Below are 19,682 nucleotides of genomic sequence, written 5' to 3' on the forward strand. Positions count from 1 at the left end.
ACCGCATACCTGGAGAGCAGAGCCTCTTTTACAGTATTATAATCCCCGACTTCCTCATCTGGAATGGCCCGAAAAGCCTCACTGGCCCGGCCGGATAATTTTCCAGATAATATCGTGACCCAGTCCTCTGCGGGTACCTTGTGTAGTGCACATTGCCTCTCAAAATCCGCAAGGTACCCATCAATCTCTCCTTCTGTTTCCAGAAAGTTTTTAAAAGCTGCAAAATTTACTTTTCTCTTTTCCACTGGGTTTGCTGCAGCGCCGCTTTGGCGAAGTAGGTTGGCTTCCACAGCTACTATGACCCGGTCGATAATTTCCGCAGATGGGTTGGGGCCATAATGTGCCAGTCTTATTTTGACAGCCCGGTCAAAGCTTGCTTCTTCAGGAGTTCTGTCTGCTATGCTGGGCCCATTGGTTCCTTCTGTCCCTGGTACTCTTTCCATCTTAGTCAGTATTGTAATAATCCCCCTCTTCCTGAGGTTACTGGCTTGTGTAGTTGCTCTTCTGGGCGATAAGGTTCATTCCGTCGCTTGCCACCAATGTTACGGTACCAACAGGATACCAAGGTTAATACCAGATGACAATGTCCTGCATAGACAATCAGCAATTCACAACCCCGATCAATTTCCCCTCAAACATGAGACCAAGCTCCACATTTCAGGTTTAAAACAGAATGTCTTTATTAAAAGGCCATGCCTAGTATTTATGCAGCTCTGACCCCCCCCCCCCCAGATGGGGGTTGAAAGAATGTTGAACATTAGATAAAAGGAGAACCCGCCCTGGGACATGGTACAATAGAATTATATTACTTAACACTTTAAACACAAGACACTCTTGGCTCTTCTTATCACTAGGCGTCTTCTCTCTGAGGGTGATCAAACAATGGAATTCTCATCACTAACTAGATTATAGCTGGAGCCAGCAACTTGTCTTTAGAAATTAGCTTCTTAAAGCTAAACACAGTTAACTCCTTCAGTCCTGACAGAAGGGTCTGTCACACCTTTCTTTCCTAAGAAATGGAGAGTCCACAACGTCATTCAATTACTAGTGGGAATATCACTCCTGGTCAGCAGGAGGAGGCAAAGAGCATCACAGCATTGCCGCTGTCAATGGAGGAGGTGAAGTTTGGTGTCTGAAGAAATGAATTCCTTTTTCGGGTACTTTTCCCTGCAAGCAAGGATTTGGGTTTAGCTGAGTCCACGTCAATCTCTTCAGTAGAGTAGTGGTGGCTTTTAAGCAGTTAGGAAGCTGTGAGGTAGTCCTTGCTTTGTTTCATAACATATTACTGCCCATGGTACAGAAAGCCAGAGTTGCTTACACTGTTCTTTCTTTTTCTACAGGTCTCTGTAAGGAGTATGTGTCCTTTCACACCTTGTGAGCTGTCTTCCTGCTGGACAGCTAGACTGCAGGTAAGTGCTTTTGCCTTCTAGGTCTTGGAGACTTGCACTTCAGAAGAATATGTCATATGCAGTAGATGGGGACATTTTTAACATCCTTTATACAGGATTCTCTTGAATCCTGTATAGTGGGCAGGCACATTATGAATGTTGAAACTAGGGGGTAATCTTCCCTTTATTGGGACATTTTTCCTCTTTGGGCTAATTTTGTTGAAAAACTTTATTAGTTTGTGTGTGGCTTATGTTTTATACAGGGATTTATGTCTAAACTTAACATTTGGCAGTTGGTTTTCTTTGCTTGCTTAGCTAGAACAGGCTAACTGACAGACTGCTTGTTTAGCTAGAACAGGCTAACTGACAGACTGCTTGCTTAGCTAGAACAGGCTAACTGACAGACTGCTTGCTTAGCTAGAACAGGCTAACTGACAGACTGCTTGAGCTTTTGAATTCAAGTCTCTTCAGTGTCGATCCACTATATGATCGTTTTAGAGACTTCTGGCAGCCCAATTGTGTATAAGTGTTACGGTAAGGCACCTCAGCCTGTCTGAGGTGTAGGGGGCCTGATTGGTTTATTATTTTAAAGATATTTTTGCATAACGTTAAGCGGCTGTGGTATTAAAAATTCTTAAAGTGACAGTGTATTTAAAATATTTCTACAATTTGGGGATTTTTTTTATTTATGCTTGTTATGCCTTGAGGCACAAATTGTTTTGCTATGCAATTCTGTGCTGCATGCTTAGCTAGAACACTTCAATTTAAAAAGATAAATTGTTGCCCTCTGAGCCCAATGTCTCTCAGAATGATGCTGTTCAGGCAATGCCACAGCTTTCTCCTCAAACGTCCCAAGCCTCTATGGCGTCACATACAGTGCCCTGCAGTTCCTCTCAGCCTCCTGGAGGAGTTTATTTGCCTGCAGATTTTGCTGCACAGGTATCTTCTGAGGTATCTGCAGCATTATCTGCTTTGCCTATGCTGGGAAAACGCAAGAGGAAAATTAGACATTCAGATAGTAAGTTTTCCGTTTCACCTACTGCTACGCAGGTTGCCCTCCCTCATAAGTCTGATGAGGAGGATACGTCGGTAGCCTCTAAGGGTGAAATCTCAGATTCAGATTTAAGCTTGAACACCTTCGTGTACTGTTAAAGTAGGTATTGGCTACATTGGACGGCTCCGATACTTCTGTTGTTGTGAACCCTAAGAAGTCTACGAAACTTAATAAATACTATGATGTTCCTTCCTCTGTGGAAGTGTTTCCTGTTCCAGACCGTGTGACAGAGATTATTTCACAGGAATGGGAGAAGCCAGGGATACCTTTCCCCCCGTCTCAAGTCTTTAAAAAGATGTTTCCTGTTGCTGACTCCATTAAAGATTCATGGCGCACGGTGCCTAAAGTAGAAGGGGCTATTTCTACTCTGGCTAAGAGAACTATGATACAGTCCAAAGAAGGCAGCAGCACTCACCAATTATGCAAAAGTTTCCATCTTTATTGGGATATTCAAAGAATAAAAGACAACGTATCGGACCTCTAGCCCTTAGTCATGTCAATACATAAATGCAGGTAACACACCTTAATATAGGGATGGGGGTTAAAAAAACCACACCTGCCAATTAACCTTTTAACTGTGAAGACACAAATATTCCTGCAGTGTAACCTGACTTGAAAGAGAATGCGCCATCTAGTGACAAGCATACAAAAGTGCATATATATATATAATCAATTATACATTGTTGCAAAATAACAACAGTACAGAATATCAGATACAGAAACTCATAGTTACAAATCCTATACAATTTAAAGAAAAACAGATCGGTCATATTCTTTATTCATTCCAATAGGAAACCTAGTTTCCAATTTATTAATCCCAAAAAAAAGAACTTTTTTTAAAACAGAAGGAGGTGTTTTGGATTAATAAATTGGAAACTAGGTTTCCTATTGGAATGAATAAAGAATATGACCTATCTGTTTTTCTTTAAATTGTATAGGATTTGTAACTAAAAGGTCAACAAGTCTTCCTCTCCCTCTTCCAAGCAGGAACAGTCCAAGTCTTCTTGGAAGGCCAATCAATCTTGGAATAAGGGGAAGCAATCAAAGAAACCCTCAGCTGAGTCTAAGTCAGCATGAAGGGTCGGACCCCGATTCTGGATCAGATCAAGAGGGGGGCAGACTTTCCCTGGTTTTTCAAGCATGGATACGAGATGTCCCAGATCCTTGGGCTGTGGACATAGTATCTCAGGGTTACAAAATAGAATTCAAAACTTTCCCTCCCATGGGCAGATTCCTCCTCTCAAGATTATCTGCAGACCAGGTAAAAGAGAGGCATTCTTGAACTGCGTTCAGGACCTTTCCTCCCTGGGAGTGATTGTTCCAGTTCCAGTAAGGGAACAGGGTCTAGGATTCTATTCAAACCTGTTTGTGGTTCCCAAAAAAAAGGAGGGAACTTTTCAACCCATTTTAGAAATAAATTGTCTTAAATTTCTCAAAGTACCGTCCTTCAAAATGGAAACCATTTGTTCCATTCTTCGTTTGGTCCAAGAAGGTTAGTTCATGACGACCATAGACCTGAAGGATGCGCATTCACAGGGATCATCACAAGTTCCTGAGATTCGCCTTTCTAGACAAACACTTTCAGTTTGTGGCTCTTCCGTTTGGCCTTGCCACAGCTCCCAGAATTTTCTCAAAGTTTCTGGGGGCTCTCTTGGCAGTGATCAGGTCTCAGGAATTGCAGTGGCGCCCTACCTGGATGACATATTGGTTCAGGCGCCATCTTTTCAACAAGCAAACTCTCATACAGAGATCTTGCTGTCTTTTCTACATTCCCATGGATGGAAAGTGAATGTGGAGAAGAGTTCCCTTGTTCCAGCTACAAGGGTGGTTTTCTTAGGAACCATAATAGATTCCCTATCTATGAAATTTTTTTTGACAGCTCAGAAAAACCAAGATTCTTGCCTCTCTCTTCAGTCTACTGTTCAGCCTTCAGTAGCTAAATGTATGAAGGTAATTGGTCTGATGGTCACTTCTATGGACATCATTCCCTTTGCTTGATTCCATTTGAGAGCTCTGCAGTTATGCATGCTCAGACAATGGAATGGAAACCATTTGGATCTGTCTCAGAGGATAGATATAGACCAGTCGACAAGAGACTCTCTCCCGTGGTGGCTTGTCAGGAGCATCTGTCTCAGGGCACATGCTTCAGGAGACCTTCCTGGGTGACTGACCACGGACGCAAGCCTGCTAGGCGGGGGAGCAGTCTGGAACTCGTTAACAGTGCAGGGACTATGGACTCGGGAGGAGTCTGCTCTCCCCATAAACATCTTGGAGTTGAGAGCGATTTACAATGCTCTGATGGCTTGGCCTCAATTGTCTTTAGCCCGGTTTATCAGGTTTCAGTCGGACAACATCACCTCAGTGGCTAACATCAACTACCAGGGAGGAACTCGGAGTTCCTTAGCCATGAAGGAGGTGACACGGATTATTCAGTGGGCGGAAGCTCACAATTGTTGTCTGCCATCCACATTCCTGGAGTTGACAACTGGGAAGTGGATTTCCTGAGCAGACAGACATTTCATCCCAGGGAGTGGGCTCTACATCCGGAGTTGTTCGCCAGGTTAACCCTCAAATGAGGGGTGCCGGAGTTGGATCTGATGGCGTCTCGGCAGAACGCCAAGCTTCCAAGGTATGGTTCAAGGTCAAGAGATCCTCAGGCCGCTCTGATAGATGCTCTGTAAAAAAACAATTTCCACAGCACCAATAAATCAGGAAAAAAGTTTAACAAACTTGTCTTTTATTAATCCATTTCAGCTTATACAAAGCACTGGCACACAGCAGCATTAAGCGACGTTTCGGGCTGTTAACTCTTACTCATGCTCAGATGAGCATGAGTAAGGGTTAACAGCCTGAAACGTCGCTTAATGCTGCTGTGTGCCAGTGCTTTGTATAAGCTGAAATGGATTAATAAAAGACAAGTTTGTTAAACTTTTTTCCTGATTTATTGGTGCTGTGGAAATTGTTTTTTTACAGTCTACAGAGAGGTGCTTGCAGTGGCTTTCTACCACGAGCATCAGGTGTGTGCTGTCTATCATTTGGGAACTGATAGATGCTCTGACGGTTCCTTGGGATTTCAGTCTAGCATACCCGTTTCCTCCGTTTGCGCTCCTTCCACGAGTTATTGCTCGTATCAAACAAGAGAGAGCATCAGTAATTCTAATAGCTCCTGCATGGCCTCACAGGATCTGGTATGCAGACCTAGTGAAGATGTAATCTTGGCCGCCTTGGAGGTTGCCTCTGAGGAAGGACCTTCTAACTCAGGGTCCATTCCTCCATCCAAATCTTGTTTCTCTGAAGCTGACTGCTTGGAGATTGAACGCTTAGTTCTGTCTAAGCTTGGATTTTCTGAGTCGGTCATTGAGACCATGATCCAGGCTTGCAAGCCTGTTATTCGAAAAATTTACCATACGGTATGGTGTAAATACCTTTATTGGTGTGAATCTAGGGGCTACTCTTGGAGTAGGGTCAGGATTCCTAGAATTTTGTCTTTTCTCCCGGAAGGTCTGGAGAAAGGGTTGTCAGTTAGTTCTCTAAAGAGGTCAGATTTCTGCATTATCTATTTTGTTCAATTTCTGCATTATCTAAATGTTCAATCTTTCTGTCAAGCCCTGGTCAGAATCAGGCCTGTGTTTAAACCTGTTGCTCCTCCTTGGAGCCTTAATCTTGTTCTTAACGTTCTGCAGCAGGCTCCGTTTGAGCCAAAGCATTCAATAGATATTAAGTTGCTATCTTGGAAGGTTTTGTTTCTGATTGCTATCTCTTCTGCTCTGAGAGTTTCGGAACTCTCGGCTTTGCAGTGTGATTCACCTTCTTTATCTTTCATGCTGATAAGGCGGCTCTTCGTACTAAATTGGGGTTTCTTCCTAAAGTGGCTTTGGATAGAAATAATAATCAGGAAATTGTTGTTTCTTCTCTCTGTCCCAATCCTTCTTCTCATAAAGAATGTCTGTTGCACAACTTGGATGTTGTGCATGCTCTAAAATTCTACCTACAGGCGACTAAGGATTTTCGCCAGTCTTCGCCCTGCTTGTTTGTTTCTCAGGAAAGCGTAAGGGTCAGAAGGCTTCTTCTACTTCTCTTTCCCTCTGGTTGACAAGTATGATTCGTTTAGCTTATGAGACTGCTGGACAGAGAATTACAGCTCATTCCACTAGGGCTGTCTCCTCTTCTTGGAGCTTTCAAAAATGAAGCTTCTGTGGAACAGATTTGTAAGGCTGCAACTTTGTCCTCTCTGCATATTTTTTCCAAATTTGATACTTTTGCCTCGGCTGAGGCCTCTTTTGGGAAAAAGGTTCTTCAAGCGGTGGTGCCTTCTGTTTAGGTCTGCCTGTCTTGTTTTCCCTCCCTGTTCATCCTGTGTCCTCTAGCTTGGGTATTGGTTCCCACTAGTAATTTAATGACGTTGTGGACTCTCCATATCTTAGGAAAGAAAACAATGTATGCTTACCTTATAAATTTCTTTCTTTTCGGATATGGAGAGTCCACAACCCCACCCTTTATTAAGACAGTTGTTTTTGACTAAACCTCAAGCACCTCTACACCTTTGTGTTATTCCTTTTCCATGTCCCTTCGGTCGAATGACTGGGGATTATGGGTAGGGGAGCGACACTTAACAGCTTTGCTGTGGTGCTCTTTGTCTCCTCCTGCTGGACAGGAGTGATATTCCCCCTAGTAATTGAATGACGTTTTGGACTTTCCATATCCGGAAAGAAAGAAATTAATCAGGCAAGCATAAATTTGGAAAAAAGAAAGGAGACAAGCACAGCCCGATTCAGGTGCAGATTATTTTTTTTTTTTTTAAATAATAATTTTTATTGAGGTTTTCATAACATACAACGGTAGGTAAAATTTTGGAAACATAAATACATATACGACATGTTACTTTAGAACAATATATAGGGCTACATATCCATCTTAGTTTGAACTGAAAACAATCATGGCCCTATTACACAAACAAGGGTATAGCCATTTTTTCAGTGTCCAAACCAACATATCGGTATTACAAGTCATACCGTCAGAACACATCGTAACAGGAGGAAAAGAAAAAGCCCTAAACAAAAACCAAAACAAAAAGGAAAAACAAAAACAAAAACAAAGAGCAAAAAGAAAAAGGCATTCATTAACATCACTGTCTTGATATATATAATCATACAATTGTCTCAAGTATTTGCCGTAGAGTAAACCAAAGTTATGAAATTTATATAAAGCGGAGTAAGAAGAGACAGAAGGGGAAAATGCGATAGAAGGGGATAGAGGAAGATGATATATATTGGGAGAGGGTGAGAACCAAGGGTGATAGGAAGAAAAGGACTCCTTACTGGAAGCATCTATTGTGTGTGAGTCATTTATCTGTAGTACCTAAGAAAGAGTCCCAATAAAATTTGATTTCATAAAATCTAGTCAGGGTTCCCCGTCTATAATAGACATATTCCTCGTGGGACAGTAAGGTAGTTGTATTTTGTATCCAGTCATTCCTAGAGGGGATCCGAGAAGACTTCCAATTTCTAGCTATCAAATTCCTGGCACTATTAAGTCCTATCAACAATAGGTTCCATCGAATTTTGCAAATGTTTTTTGGTTTATAATTTAGAATTGCGGTCAAAGGGGACAGTACAAAAGCGTCTCCTAATATTATTTGAAAGTCCTTCTCAATCTGTGTCCAAAGTGGTCTAAGCCTGTCACATTGCCACCATATGTGAGACATGTTGCCTTTCATGCCACATCCCCTCCAACATCTGTCGTCTGCGCTAGAGTAAATATGTTTTAAACGATTAGGGGTCATGTACCATCTAGTCAGAATTTTGTGGTTCAGTTCTAGTGTCTTTGGTGAAGCTGATGACTTATGGGTATTATGGAATATGTTCTCCCAATCTTCCTCTGAAATGGAAATCTCCAGTTCTCTCTGCCAACTTAAAGTGTAAGGTGGAAGTGCCTTAGTTATGGTGTCCTCTAGTAGCTGTTTGGTTAAAGATAAAGTTCCTGACATAGGTACCTCCAATAAGCATAATTTTTCAAATCTTGTAGGGGGTCTAAGTAATTCTGACTTGTGTTTAGAATTGTGAACTAAATGTCGCAATTGCTCATGTTTTAGCCATGAAGAGTAGTTTCCACCTGCTATCTCCCCCATTTCATGTCTATGTCTCAATCTACCGTTAATGGTCAATTTAACGAACGGGATCGTATATCCCAGATCGCCTTGGGTATTTGTTTTAGGTTCTATTCCACCTAGAAATTCTGCGTTATATGATATAGGTGAAAGAGGCGATACCCCAGATGAAATGCCTATTTTAGAATCTCTTAAAGTATCCCAGCTGTCGAAAATATGTATATATAGTGAGGAGGTTCTAGCTAACTGTGGTCTTATGTGATGTGAAACCCAGCATAGAGCCCCTAACGATGTTGCCTGTAACAGATGGGAGTCAATTGTGGGCCATGCTTTGTTTTCGATTTTACCGTGCCAATTTAAAACACGTTGGAGTGTCACAGCGTTGTAGTATCTTTCTATGTTCGGTACCCCTATACCCCCTTTACCTAGAGGTCTGTGCATGGTGGCTTTGTTTATCCGTGGTCTAACCTTTCCCCAAATAAATGCATTTATTTCTGACTGTAGTTGCGATAAGAACGATTTATTAAGGTGTATAGGAACTGTTTGGAGTATGTATAAAATCTGTGGGAGCGTGGTCATTTTGATGGCCTGAATTCTACCCCACCAGGACAAAGGTTTGTCTTGCCAGAGCCGAAAATCATTTTTTAACCTATTTAGCAGAGGGATGTAGTTATGTTGAAAGAGCATGTTGGACTTTGGTGTTAGGTCAATACCTAAATATTTAATCTTACAATGTTGAAGTTTATACGGGCATAAGTCTTTCAACTTCTTAAATAGATCACTGGCCATATTAATATTGAGGATTTCGGACTTCTGAGGGTTTATTAGAAAATTAGAAAGTTTACCGAATGTGACAAATTCAGCTAGTAGGTGTGGTAGGGATTTGTCCGGTGAAGTCATGGATATAAGGACATCGTCAGCATATAGTGTAAGCTTATATTCGTTTGGTCCGATTTTGAGTCCTTGGATATTGTCATTTTTTCTGATGTGTGCTGCTAGAGTCTCTATAGACAGTGTGAACAGGAGTGGAGACAAGGGGCACCCCTGTCTCGTACCGTTATGGATTTGGAAAGTATTAGAAAGAATACCGTTAACCCTAACCCTTGCTGAAGGGCTGTTGTAGACACTAAAAATTCTCTCAACCATTTTGTGGCCAAAACCAAATCTGAACAGACAGGCTTTAAGGAACCCCCAGTCTAAGCGATCAAACGCTTTTTCAGCATCTGTTGAAATAAGAACTGTGGGCTCCCCCGTCCTATTCACATGTTCAATGAGGTGTAGGGTTCTGATGGTATTATCCCGTGCCTCGCGACCCGGGACAAACCCTGATTGGTCTACGTGTATTAACTTGGGGAGTACTGAATTCAGTCTGTTGGCTAACACCTTCGTGTATATTTTAAGGTCAGTGTTAAGTAGGGAGATGGGTCTATAGTTCTCCACCTTCGTGTTGTCCTTCCCTGGCTTTGGAAGAACAGATATATGTGCCTCCAAGACGTGTGTAGGCCACTTTGTGTCGTCATCTATTGCTTGGAACATGGTAGTAAGGTGTGGTGCAAGGATATGTTTAAACTGTTTATAATAGGCGTTGGAAAATCCATCTGGCCCAGGACTTTTGTGAGATGGCAGATTTTTAATCACCGCCAGCACTTCTTGCTGAGTGATGGGGTCTTCCAATTGTTTTGATAATTCTGTTGGAATTGTGGGGAGATCTATTTCGTTTAGATATGTAGTAATTGCATTAGGTGTGTCCGTCGAAGTCGGGGGAGGAAGGTTATATAAGTTTTGGTAATACATTTTGAAAGTGTCAGCTATCTTAACAGATTCTTGAGAGTAGTTTCCGTCATTATTTTGTATCTTATGTATATAGGAGTTGGTTCGTTTTGTTCGCAGCAGTCTCGCCAGGAGGGTACCTGTTCTATTTGATTCTGCATAATACAGTTTTTTAAGATAAAATGCTTTATCTTGTGCTTCTTTATATAATATGTGATTCAAGTCATTTCTGGCTGTTTGCAATTGTTTACTAATGTTGAGATCCCGAGGATTTGCTTTATGTATAGATTCAATCTTATGTAGGGTATTTACTGCGGCGTTATAAGCCGTCAAATATTGTTTACGCAAGATAGATTTATGTTTGATAAGTTCTCCCCTCATCACAGCCTTGTGTGCTTCCCAGTTGGTAGAAGGGGAGGTTAGGTGTGGAGGGTTAAGGCTAAAGAATTCTTGTAAAGCTAGTGTGGTTTTGTTCAGAATCAAAGGTTTTTTAAGAAGTGTTTCGTCTAACCTCCACACATATGGGGAGAGCGGTTTACCCAACCCTTTTAGATCTACGCTTATGGCTGCATGGTCAGACCAGCTAATGTGTTGGATGTCTGAATCAGTTACTAAACTGTAGGAAAGTTGGTCAATGAAAATGTAGTCAATGCGGGAGTATGACTTATGTGGGTAAGAGTAAAAGGTAAAATTTTTCTGACTGGGGTGTTTTGTTCTCCATGCGTCAATTAAGGAGAGCTTTCTAAGGTTGACACTGATTTTACGTATTGAAGATGAGGTAACTGAGCTCTGCCCTGTAGAGCAGTCTAATTCTGGTTCCAGCGCCACATTAAAGTCGCCAGACACTATTAGTGCGCCTTTTTGTATGGACAATATTTTGTTTGTTAGTTTCTGGAAGAATTTGTATTGATTGTTATTCGGCGCGTAGACATTAACTAGCGTGATAAGTTGGTGGTGCAGGTGGCCTACCAGTATGATCCATCTACCCTCGTTATCTTCTATTCTATGCTGCAACTGAAATGGGGTTGATCTACTAAACAATATTCCCACTCCATTTTTTTTCTGCGTGTGAGATGCAAAATAGCCTACAGGAAACTCTCTATTGTGGAATTGGGGCATCCTATCCCTAGGAAAATGTGTCTCTTGTATGAAAATAATACTCCCTAACATCTTTTTGAAACTAGATAGGGCGACTGACCTTTTTGTAGGGGAGTTTAGTCCCTTGGCATTTTGAGAAACTAATTTGATTCGGTTGTCAGCCATAGTTAGTGTTGAAGGAGCAACTATCATTCTCTATTCTAAACCTATTGTGTTGATTAGTACTCTTTCTGTGATTGTCAGTCTGAGGGTTTACCTTGGTTCTGTTCACCCTTGGGTAAGGAGAGAGAAGTAAAGATGAGACTAGGGAGAGAGATGAGGATACGGCAATACAAAACTCACAGGATCTCTGAAATAATAAAAAGACAGTATTAGATTCAACGATAGCATGTTCGTTAACAGTCAAAAACATTGAGATTAATATTAAAATTAAAAAACAGTAAGGATAAAACATGGAGTCCCCTGTAATAGGGGGGTCCCTGTAAAATAACATTGGGGGGGGGGGGTTCTCGTCACACAGTAGTGTGACTCAGCAACCTGTAGGATTGAGATATCTTAAATGGGTTTAAAGTTAAAAATTAACTCTAACAAAGAATTCAATATATCATGTTGTTCGATTAGGGGGTACAATTCTAATTGTAGCTTTGACATTGCATCTATCTATGTTTTAGTCTAAGGACAAATTAAAAGATGGGTCTATCAGTCATAAATAAGCAACTCTTATATTCATGTCCATCTTTGACATTTATTCGGTAATACTTTAACCTTGAACTGAGCAGCTAAGGCTCAAGTATGAACTGTTCATTCTGGGAGTTGCAAAAGGTCTGAAGTCTGATTTTTAGATTTCCTTTTCTTGGTTATTTTATTCCAGCCGGACTCTCGTGATTTTGATGGGCCATCTTCGTTCTCAGCATGTTCTTCTCCTTTATTCGATATGCTAGGCATTTTTGGCTTTGAAATGCCCAGTTGTGAGCAGAAGAAGTCCATGTCATCAGGTGATTTATAGATAGCTGTGACACTTCCTTTGATCACTCTCAAACAAAATGGGAAGCCCCATCTGTATGGGATCCCCAAATCTCTCAAATGTAAGGTTAGATGTCTGGCCTCCTTCCTTTTGTTCAGGGTCATGGGGCTAAGATCAGCAAAGACTGAGAGGGAATTGTCCTCAAATGAGATTGGATGTTTTTTCCTGGCCGCTGTTAGAATGTTTTCTTTATCCCTGAAGCTGGAAAATTTAATAATGACATCTCGAGGTGGTGCTTTATCTTTAGGGGTAGGTCTCAGCGCCCTGTGATATCTATCCATGGGAAATTCTATATCTTCTTCTGTGTCCAAGATAGTGTTAAACAGTTTATTTAAGTATGAGAGAAGGTGTCCTGTCTGTACCGTCTCAGGGATGCCTCTTATCCTAAGATTCTGGCGACGGCCTCTGTTATCAAGGTCTTCCACTTGATCTTGCAGTTGTTCTATTAAATTTTGATGCAGGGTTGATTGTCTGGCTTGGGTGTCTAGAAATCTATTGGTTTGTTCTGCATCCTCTTCCAGGAGTTCTATCCTGTTACCAATTTCATTAATGTCCTTTTTCACCTCCGCGAGGCTGGATTTAATGATCTTGCTTACATGTGTGATTAGGGACGTGAAATCCTCCTTGGAGGGTAAAGCTTGTAAGTCAGCTCTTGTTAATGGAGCCTGTTTATCAGGATCAGATGTAGTATCAGTAGTGTCACTTATGATATCTTCCACCTCAGTTGCCCCCTCAGTCGCAATCTCAGCAGTTTTAAAAAAATTATGCAATTTGTGCGTTGGGGTATTTAAGCCTCTGGGTGGCTTATCCGATTTAGTGCGTTTTGATGTCATATTCATGTGATGATGGGGTTCTATGCTTATGTAGAGTCCGATATTTTATTGAGGTGCAATATGGGCGTACTTGTGGCTGTATACGCAGTAAATTGTGATATAGCGTGTGGCTTTTCAATTTTGTGAAAACATGTACTGCGTATTATATGATGGCATTGACCCCCCTCTCAAATGATCTCAAATGAGTAATATGCAATTATTTGCTGTTATATCAGGTTAAGACAGCATGTGAGTGCTTGTTGATCTGTCGCTAACACTGTGAGCACCACGTAATATATAAATTAGGCCGATGCGTGTATTAAGGAGTCTGGCTTATCCTTGCAAGTAATAAAGTTCATATAGAAAGTTATGAGCCCATCGGTACCTGTTTAAACCAGTCGTGTGGTAAGCTGAGCAGTGATCATTGCGGTCTGAGCGGTAGTTAGTGAAATCGCTGCACTGACATGCTGCTGTAGTTATTCTCTGCTACTGCGATGGATGGCAAACGCCATGCAGCTAGGCCTCCGTCGTCGGCATGTTCCAAGATGTGTGTTGAAAGCCTACTTAATCAGCGGTACGGTATATTACCCAATGTCTCCGGAGTTTCTGTACCCGATATTTTGGGTTTAGGTCTGCTTTTAGTCGATTTTCACTCCTAGATTAGCTCTATTTGATTGCTGGTCTCACGGAGCTTAAGCCTCACACGACCATCTTGGCTGCTGGTCGGCTCCGCCCCCGCAGATTATTTTTTTATTATACAGTAAGTGAGCAAACTCCAGATGGCTACTTACAAGAAATAAAAACAATAACAGCATATACAAATACAAAACCCGCTTTCCCCCCCCCACAACAAGAAAGTCTGACAGTAATTGTTTCTTGTCAGTAATTTCCAATGCTGGAACATGGCAGAAAATGACCAAGGATACAAGGCTTGATGGATAAAGTTGTGGCACAGTTCAAAACACACAATAGTGCCAGGACTATACAGACCAAAAAAGAGAATGAACAGTTATTTGGATATTTCTGCGTTGGCCATCTTGAGAAAGAACTTGGATGTAGTTAGAGAACCAACTACATCCAGCTATACCTACACAATTATTACATTTTTATGCCGTTATTGTTTTTAATACTTGTAAGTAGCCATCTGGAGTGTGCTCACTTACTGTATAATAAATAATCTGCACCTGAATCGGGCTGCGCCTGTCTCCTTTCTTTTTTCAGCTTTTTACGATCAAGTGGACCCAGGAAAACATCCACTGTTATACGAGCAGTAATCGATTGTTCAGGTCACCCACAGAGGCTCTTTGGGAGATGATATACTACGTTTGTATTTGTACATGTGATTGGTTTATTGCAGGTTGGGCGGGGGGGTCATGCAGTGCCCGTCTTGTGATGTTGCGGAGATTGCATAGAGATTGGTAGGGAAGTTATTTTATTCACTCATACTGTAAACACTAACATTATACCCTGCTCCCTAAACTCTCCACGTTAAATTATGAATAAATGCCCTATTCTTAGTGGCTAGCAGCTTAAGTTTCATGCTAAATGCTCTTACTAACCCTCGCCATTCGGTTTTGTTTTTCATCCTTCACATATACCTTATGGCCCACACTATTAAAATAGTCTCATGGAATGGGGGCGGCATCACCTTTCCTGCCAAGCCTAGTATTATCCGACAGCACCTTAAATACCTACGAACTGACATCGCTCTGCTACAGGAAACCCACTTGACTGCTGCAGAGCACGAGAAATTGAAAATTGTCATTTTGATCAAAAAAAGGTCTCCCGGTACAAATAGGATTATCGATAACCCTAAAAGGGCAGATTACGGCTTTCACAGCTCATTAGCCCTCTAAAAGGTAGAGGGCGGATGCCAATAAAAAAAACTTATACCCTTCCTCTGGCAAACAGAAAAATAACTGGAGTTGAAAAATACTAGGGGTACCTTGTTGCCCCAATAGGATGCAAGGCTCATAGGAGGGGTCGCTTTTATAGATTTGGCAACAATACTGCAAAACTGTTGGCAAATGCTATTAAATTGGTGTCTCCCAAATCTTTAATAGGGGCTATATCCTCCAACAACATGTACAAAACATGTAGATATTATGAACCTATTTAGTGCATGTTTTGTAAAAATGCACAAACAGGTGAAAAATCCCAGTGACTGCAATCCTAGCAGATAGACTAGCAAGAGTGGCGGGTGACATTATCCACGGTGATCAGACTTGCTTTACGCTGAACACTGGCAGTGATAGCTCACTATTGGCAGGCTAGGTCTGATCTGTGACCGTGGGCTTGGGTATCTTCCGGAAGACTGTCTTTTTGCGGTTGACACAGAGAAGGCTTTGACAGAGTGGAGTAGGGCGTCACTAGAACATTTTGGGATAAAGGGTGACTTTCTTAGTCATATTCAAACTCTATATTTAAATCCACAGACCTCCGTTCTCGTTAATGGACCTTTATCCTTAGAGAGGGGCACCCAACAGGGTTGTCCACTCTCGCCTCTCCTTTACAACGTGGCAATTGAACCATTGGCTGTTTATATTAGAAAATCTGTGGAAAACATCACAATAGTAAAACATTCAATCCACCTGTCCTTAAAGGGACAGTATACACCAATTTTCATCTAACTGCATGTAATAGACACTACTATAAAGAATAATATGCACAGATACTGATCTAAAAATCCAGTATAAAACCAGTTTAAAAACTTACTTAGAAGCTCCCAGTTTAGCAAGGTTAAAAAGGTTAGCTGGAACACCGATTGCAAGTGGTTCTACAGCAAAAAGAGCAAACGCTTCCCCCTGCATATGAAAAAACTCTTTACACAAATAGGAGCAAGCTGGAGTATGTATACATCAGTATTCTCCTAACACTTTGGGGCTTGGTTAAGAGTCTGAAAATCAGCGCAATGTTATTTAAAAATAAGCAAAACTATACATTGTTACACTCACAGATGGGCTGTATAAATCGTTCATCTACAAAACATTTATGCAAAGAAAAATCTAGTTTACAGTGACCCTTTAATCCACCTGTCCTTATATGCGGACTACTTCTATATCTACAAAATCCTGTCCGTATGATTCCCAAGCTCATCTCAATATTTGAATAAATGGCTACAAGCTGAATCTTGACAAGTCTGAAGTGATCTATCTACACAATGGCAGTAATTCTCCATTGCTTAATGTGAATCTTAATTTTAATAATGGTTCCTTTAAGTATCTTGGTATTTGATTGCACACTAACTGTCTTAACATATCCCCAATGACTGTGCAGTGAAGGTCTGTGCTGGACGGGTGGTCCAGGCTTCCAATTTCCCTGTCGGGTTGAATTGGTCTGATAAAGATGATAGCCATGGGAAAAGCCTGTATTCGTTACAAATGCTTCCTATTCTGCTAAGCCTCTGTTTTGCCAAGTCTTCTCCTATTTAAATAATACATTGCTTCCTTATTTTTACTTCCAAAATGTAGAACCTTGCGGTTTCCCATATTAATTTTTGTAAATCCCCTTGTAAAGCAAGTTCATCCTGCCCTAATGACATTACACAACTCAACTTTGTATCATCTGCAAAAATATTCCTGCACATAATAAGTTCTGATATTAAAGGGACACTAAATCCAATTATTTTTTTTTTAGGATTTGGATAGAGCATGCAATTTTAAGCAACTTTCTTATTTACTCCTATATCAAATTTTCTTTGTTCTTTTGCTATCTTTATTTGAAAAAGCAGGAATGAAAGCTTTGGAGCCGGCCCATTTTTGGTTCAGCACCCTGGATAGCGAGTGCTGATTTGTGGCATTTAGTTATCCAATCAGCAAGTGCCACCCAGGCGCTGGATCTAAAATGGGCTGGCTCCAAAGCTTTCATTCCTGCCATTTCAAATAAAGATACTAAGAGAACAAAGACAAATTGATAATAGAAAGTTATAATTAGAAAGTTGCTTTAAATTGCTGGTCTATCTGAATCATGAAAAAAATGGGGTTCAGTGTCCCTTTAAATTGATTTCTACAATATGATTTTTCTTCACCCTATGTTCTTGCTGACAAATGAATCAGTTTCTACAATCAGGCGCAGAAGCACCAATACACAGATCGCACTGCCGCCATCAATGATGCGGTTATCGATTACGGCTGCACTCACCTGGCTTACAGGGGATGCACAGCCCGTTATGATTGCGTATAAGCTCCATGGTCTCCTCATTAACCTTCATCAGTCGGATAGGATATACAAAGGGGAGAATACGACTGTTAAAGCCACAAGCGCCCACCTGTGTGATCATAAGAAAACAATGTTATACACAGAAACACAACTTCCTACCAATGCCTTGTATTATACACAGAGACAACAAATACAATAACTTCCTATTAATGCCGTGTGTTATACACAGAGACAACAAATACAATAACTTCCTATTAATGCCGTGTATTATACACAGAGACAACAAATACAATAACTTCCTATTAATGCCGTCTGTTATACACAGAGACAACAAATACAATAACTTCCTATTAATGCTGTGTGTTATACACAGAGACAACAAATACAATAACTTCCTATTAATGCTGTGTGTTATACACAGAGACAACAAATACAATAACTTCCTATTAATGCTGTGTGTTATACACAGAGACAACAAATACAATAACTTCCTATTAATGCTGTGTGTTATACACAGAGACAACAAATACAATAACTTCCTATTAATGCCGTGTGTTATACACAGAGACAACAAATACAATAACTTCCTATTAATGCCGTGTGTTATACACAGAGACAACAAATACAATAACTTCCTATTAATGCCGTGTGTTATACACAGACACAACATACAATATCTCCCTATTAATGCTGTGTGTTATACACAGAGACACAACATACAATATCTCCCTATTAATGCTGTGTGTTATACACAGACACAACATACAATATCTCCCTATTAATGCTGTGTGTTATACACAGACACAACATACAATATCTCCCTATTAATGCTGTGTGTTATACACAGACACAACATACAATATCTCCCTATTAATGCCGTGTGTTATACACAGACACAACATACAATATCTCCCTATTAATGCTGTGTATTATACACAGACACAACATACAATATCTCCCTATTAATGCTGTGTGTTATACACAGACACAACATACAATATCTCCCTATTAATGCTGTGTGTTATACACAGAGACACAACATACAATATCTCCCTATTAATGCTGTGTGTTATACACAGACACAACATACAATATCTCCCTATTAATGCCGTGTGTTATACACAGACACAACATACAATATCTCCCTATTAATGCCGTGTGTTATACACAGACACAACATACAATATCTCCCTATTAATGCTGTGTGTTATACACAGACACAACATACAATATCTCCCTATTAATGCTGTGTGTTATACACAGAGACAACATACAATATCTCCCTATTAATGCTGTGTGTTATACACAGACACAACATACAATATCTCCCTATTAATGCCGTGTGTTATACACAGACACAACATACAATATCTCCCTATTAATGCTGTGTGTTATACACAGACACAACATACAATATCTCCCTATTAATGCCGTGTGTTATACACAGAGACACAACATACAATATCTCCCTATTAATGCTGTGTGTTATACACAGAGACACAACATACAATATCTCCCTATTAATGCTGTGTGTTATACACAGACACACAACATACAATATCTCCCTATTAATGCTGTGTGTTATACACAGACACACAACATACAATATCTCCCTATTAATGCCGTGTGTTATACACAGACACACAACATACAATATCTCCCTATTAATGCCGTGTGTTATACACAGACACAACATACAATATCTCCCTATTAATGCGGTGTATTATACACAGACACAACATACAATATCTCCCTATTAATGCTGTGTGTTATACACAGACACAACACACAATATCTCCCTATTAATGCTGTGTGTTATACACAGACACAACATACAATATCTCCCTATTAATGCTGTGTATTATACACAGACACAACATACAATATCTCCCTATTAATGCTGTGTGTCATACACAGACACAACATACAATATCTCCCTATTAATGCTGTGTGTTATACACAGACACAACACACAATATCTCCCTATTAATGCGGTGTATTATATTCCTTTTAACCCCTAGATGCCGTTATTAAAACGCACTGGGCTTTAAAGGGACATTAAACACTTTATAAATGCTAGATAGAATAATGCATTGAAATAAAAGATTAGTCGGAGAATACCATGTAGATATTTTTTAAAGTTCCATTAGCTGTTTAAATATTGACAAAATAAGTGTTAAGTTTTAGTGTCTATAAAACACTGGGAGCTGCCATGTTGTAACTTAGGTTACCTTCTCTGCTGTGACCAATTAGGGACAGTTATAAATAGGTC

At 40.4% G+C, this 19,682-nt stretch overlaps 1 protein-coding gene across 1 annotated transcript in view; it reads right to left on the reverse strand.

Moving 5' to 3' along the window:
• The window catches only part of SLC27A4 (solute carrier family 27 member 4), a 119,683-nt gene that overhangs the window by 23,019 nt on the left and 76,982 nt on the right, over window positions 1–19,682 (reverse strand). The window contains exon 9 of the mRNA XM_053695848.1: window positions 17,393–17,519. Within this exon, the coding sequence (XP_053551823.1) occupies window positions 17,393–17,519 (127 nt within the window). The remainder of the gene's footprint in view (window positions 1–17,392; window positions 17,520–19,682) is intronic.

This window comes from Bombina bombina, chromosome 12 (assembly GCF_027579735.1).
Source record: "Bombina bombina isolate aBomBom1 chromosome 12, aBomBom1.pri, whole genome shotgun sequence".
NCBI classification, from domain to species: domain Eukaryota; kingdom Metazoa; phylum Chordata; class Amphibia; order Anura; family Bombinatoridae; genus Bombina; species Bombina bombina.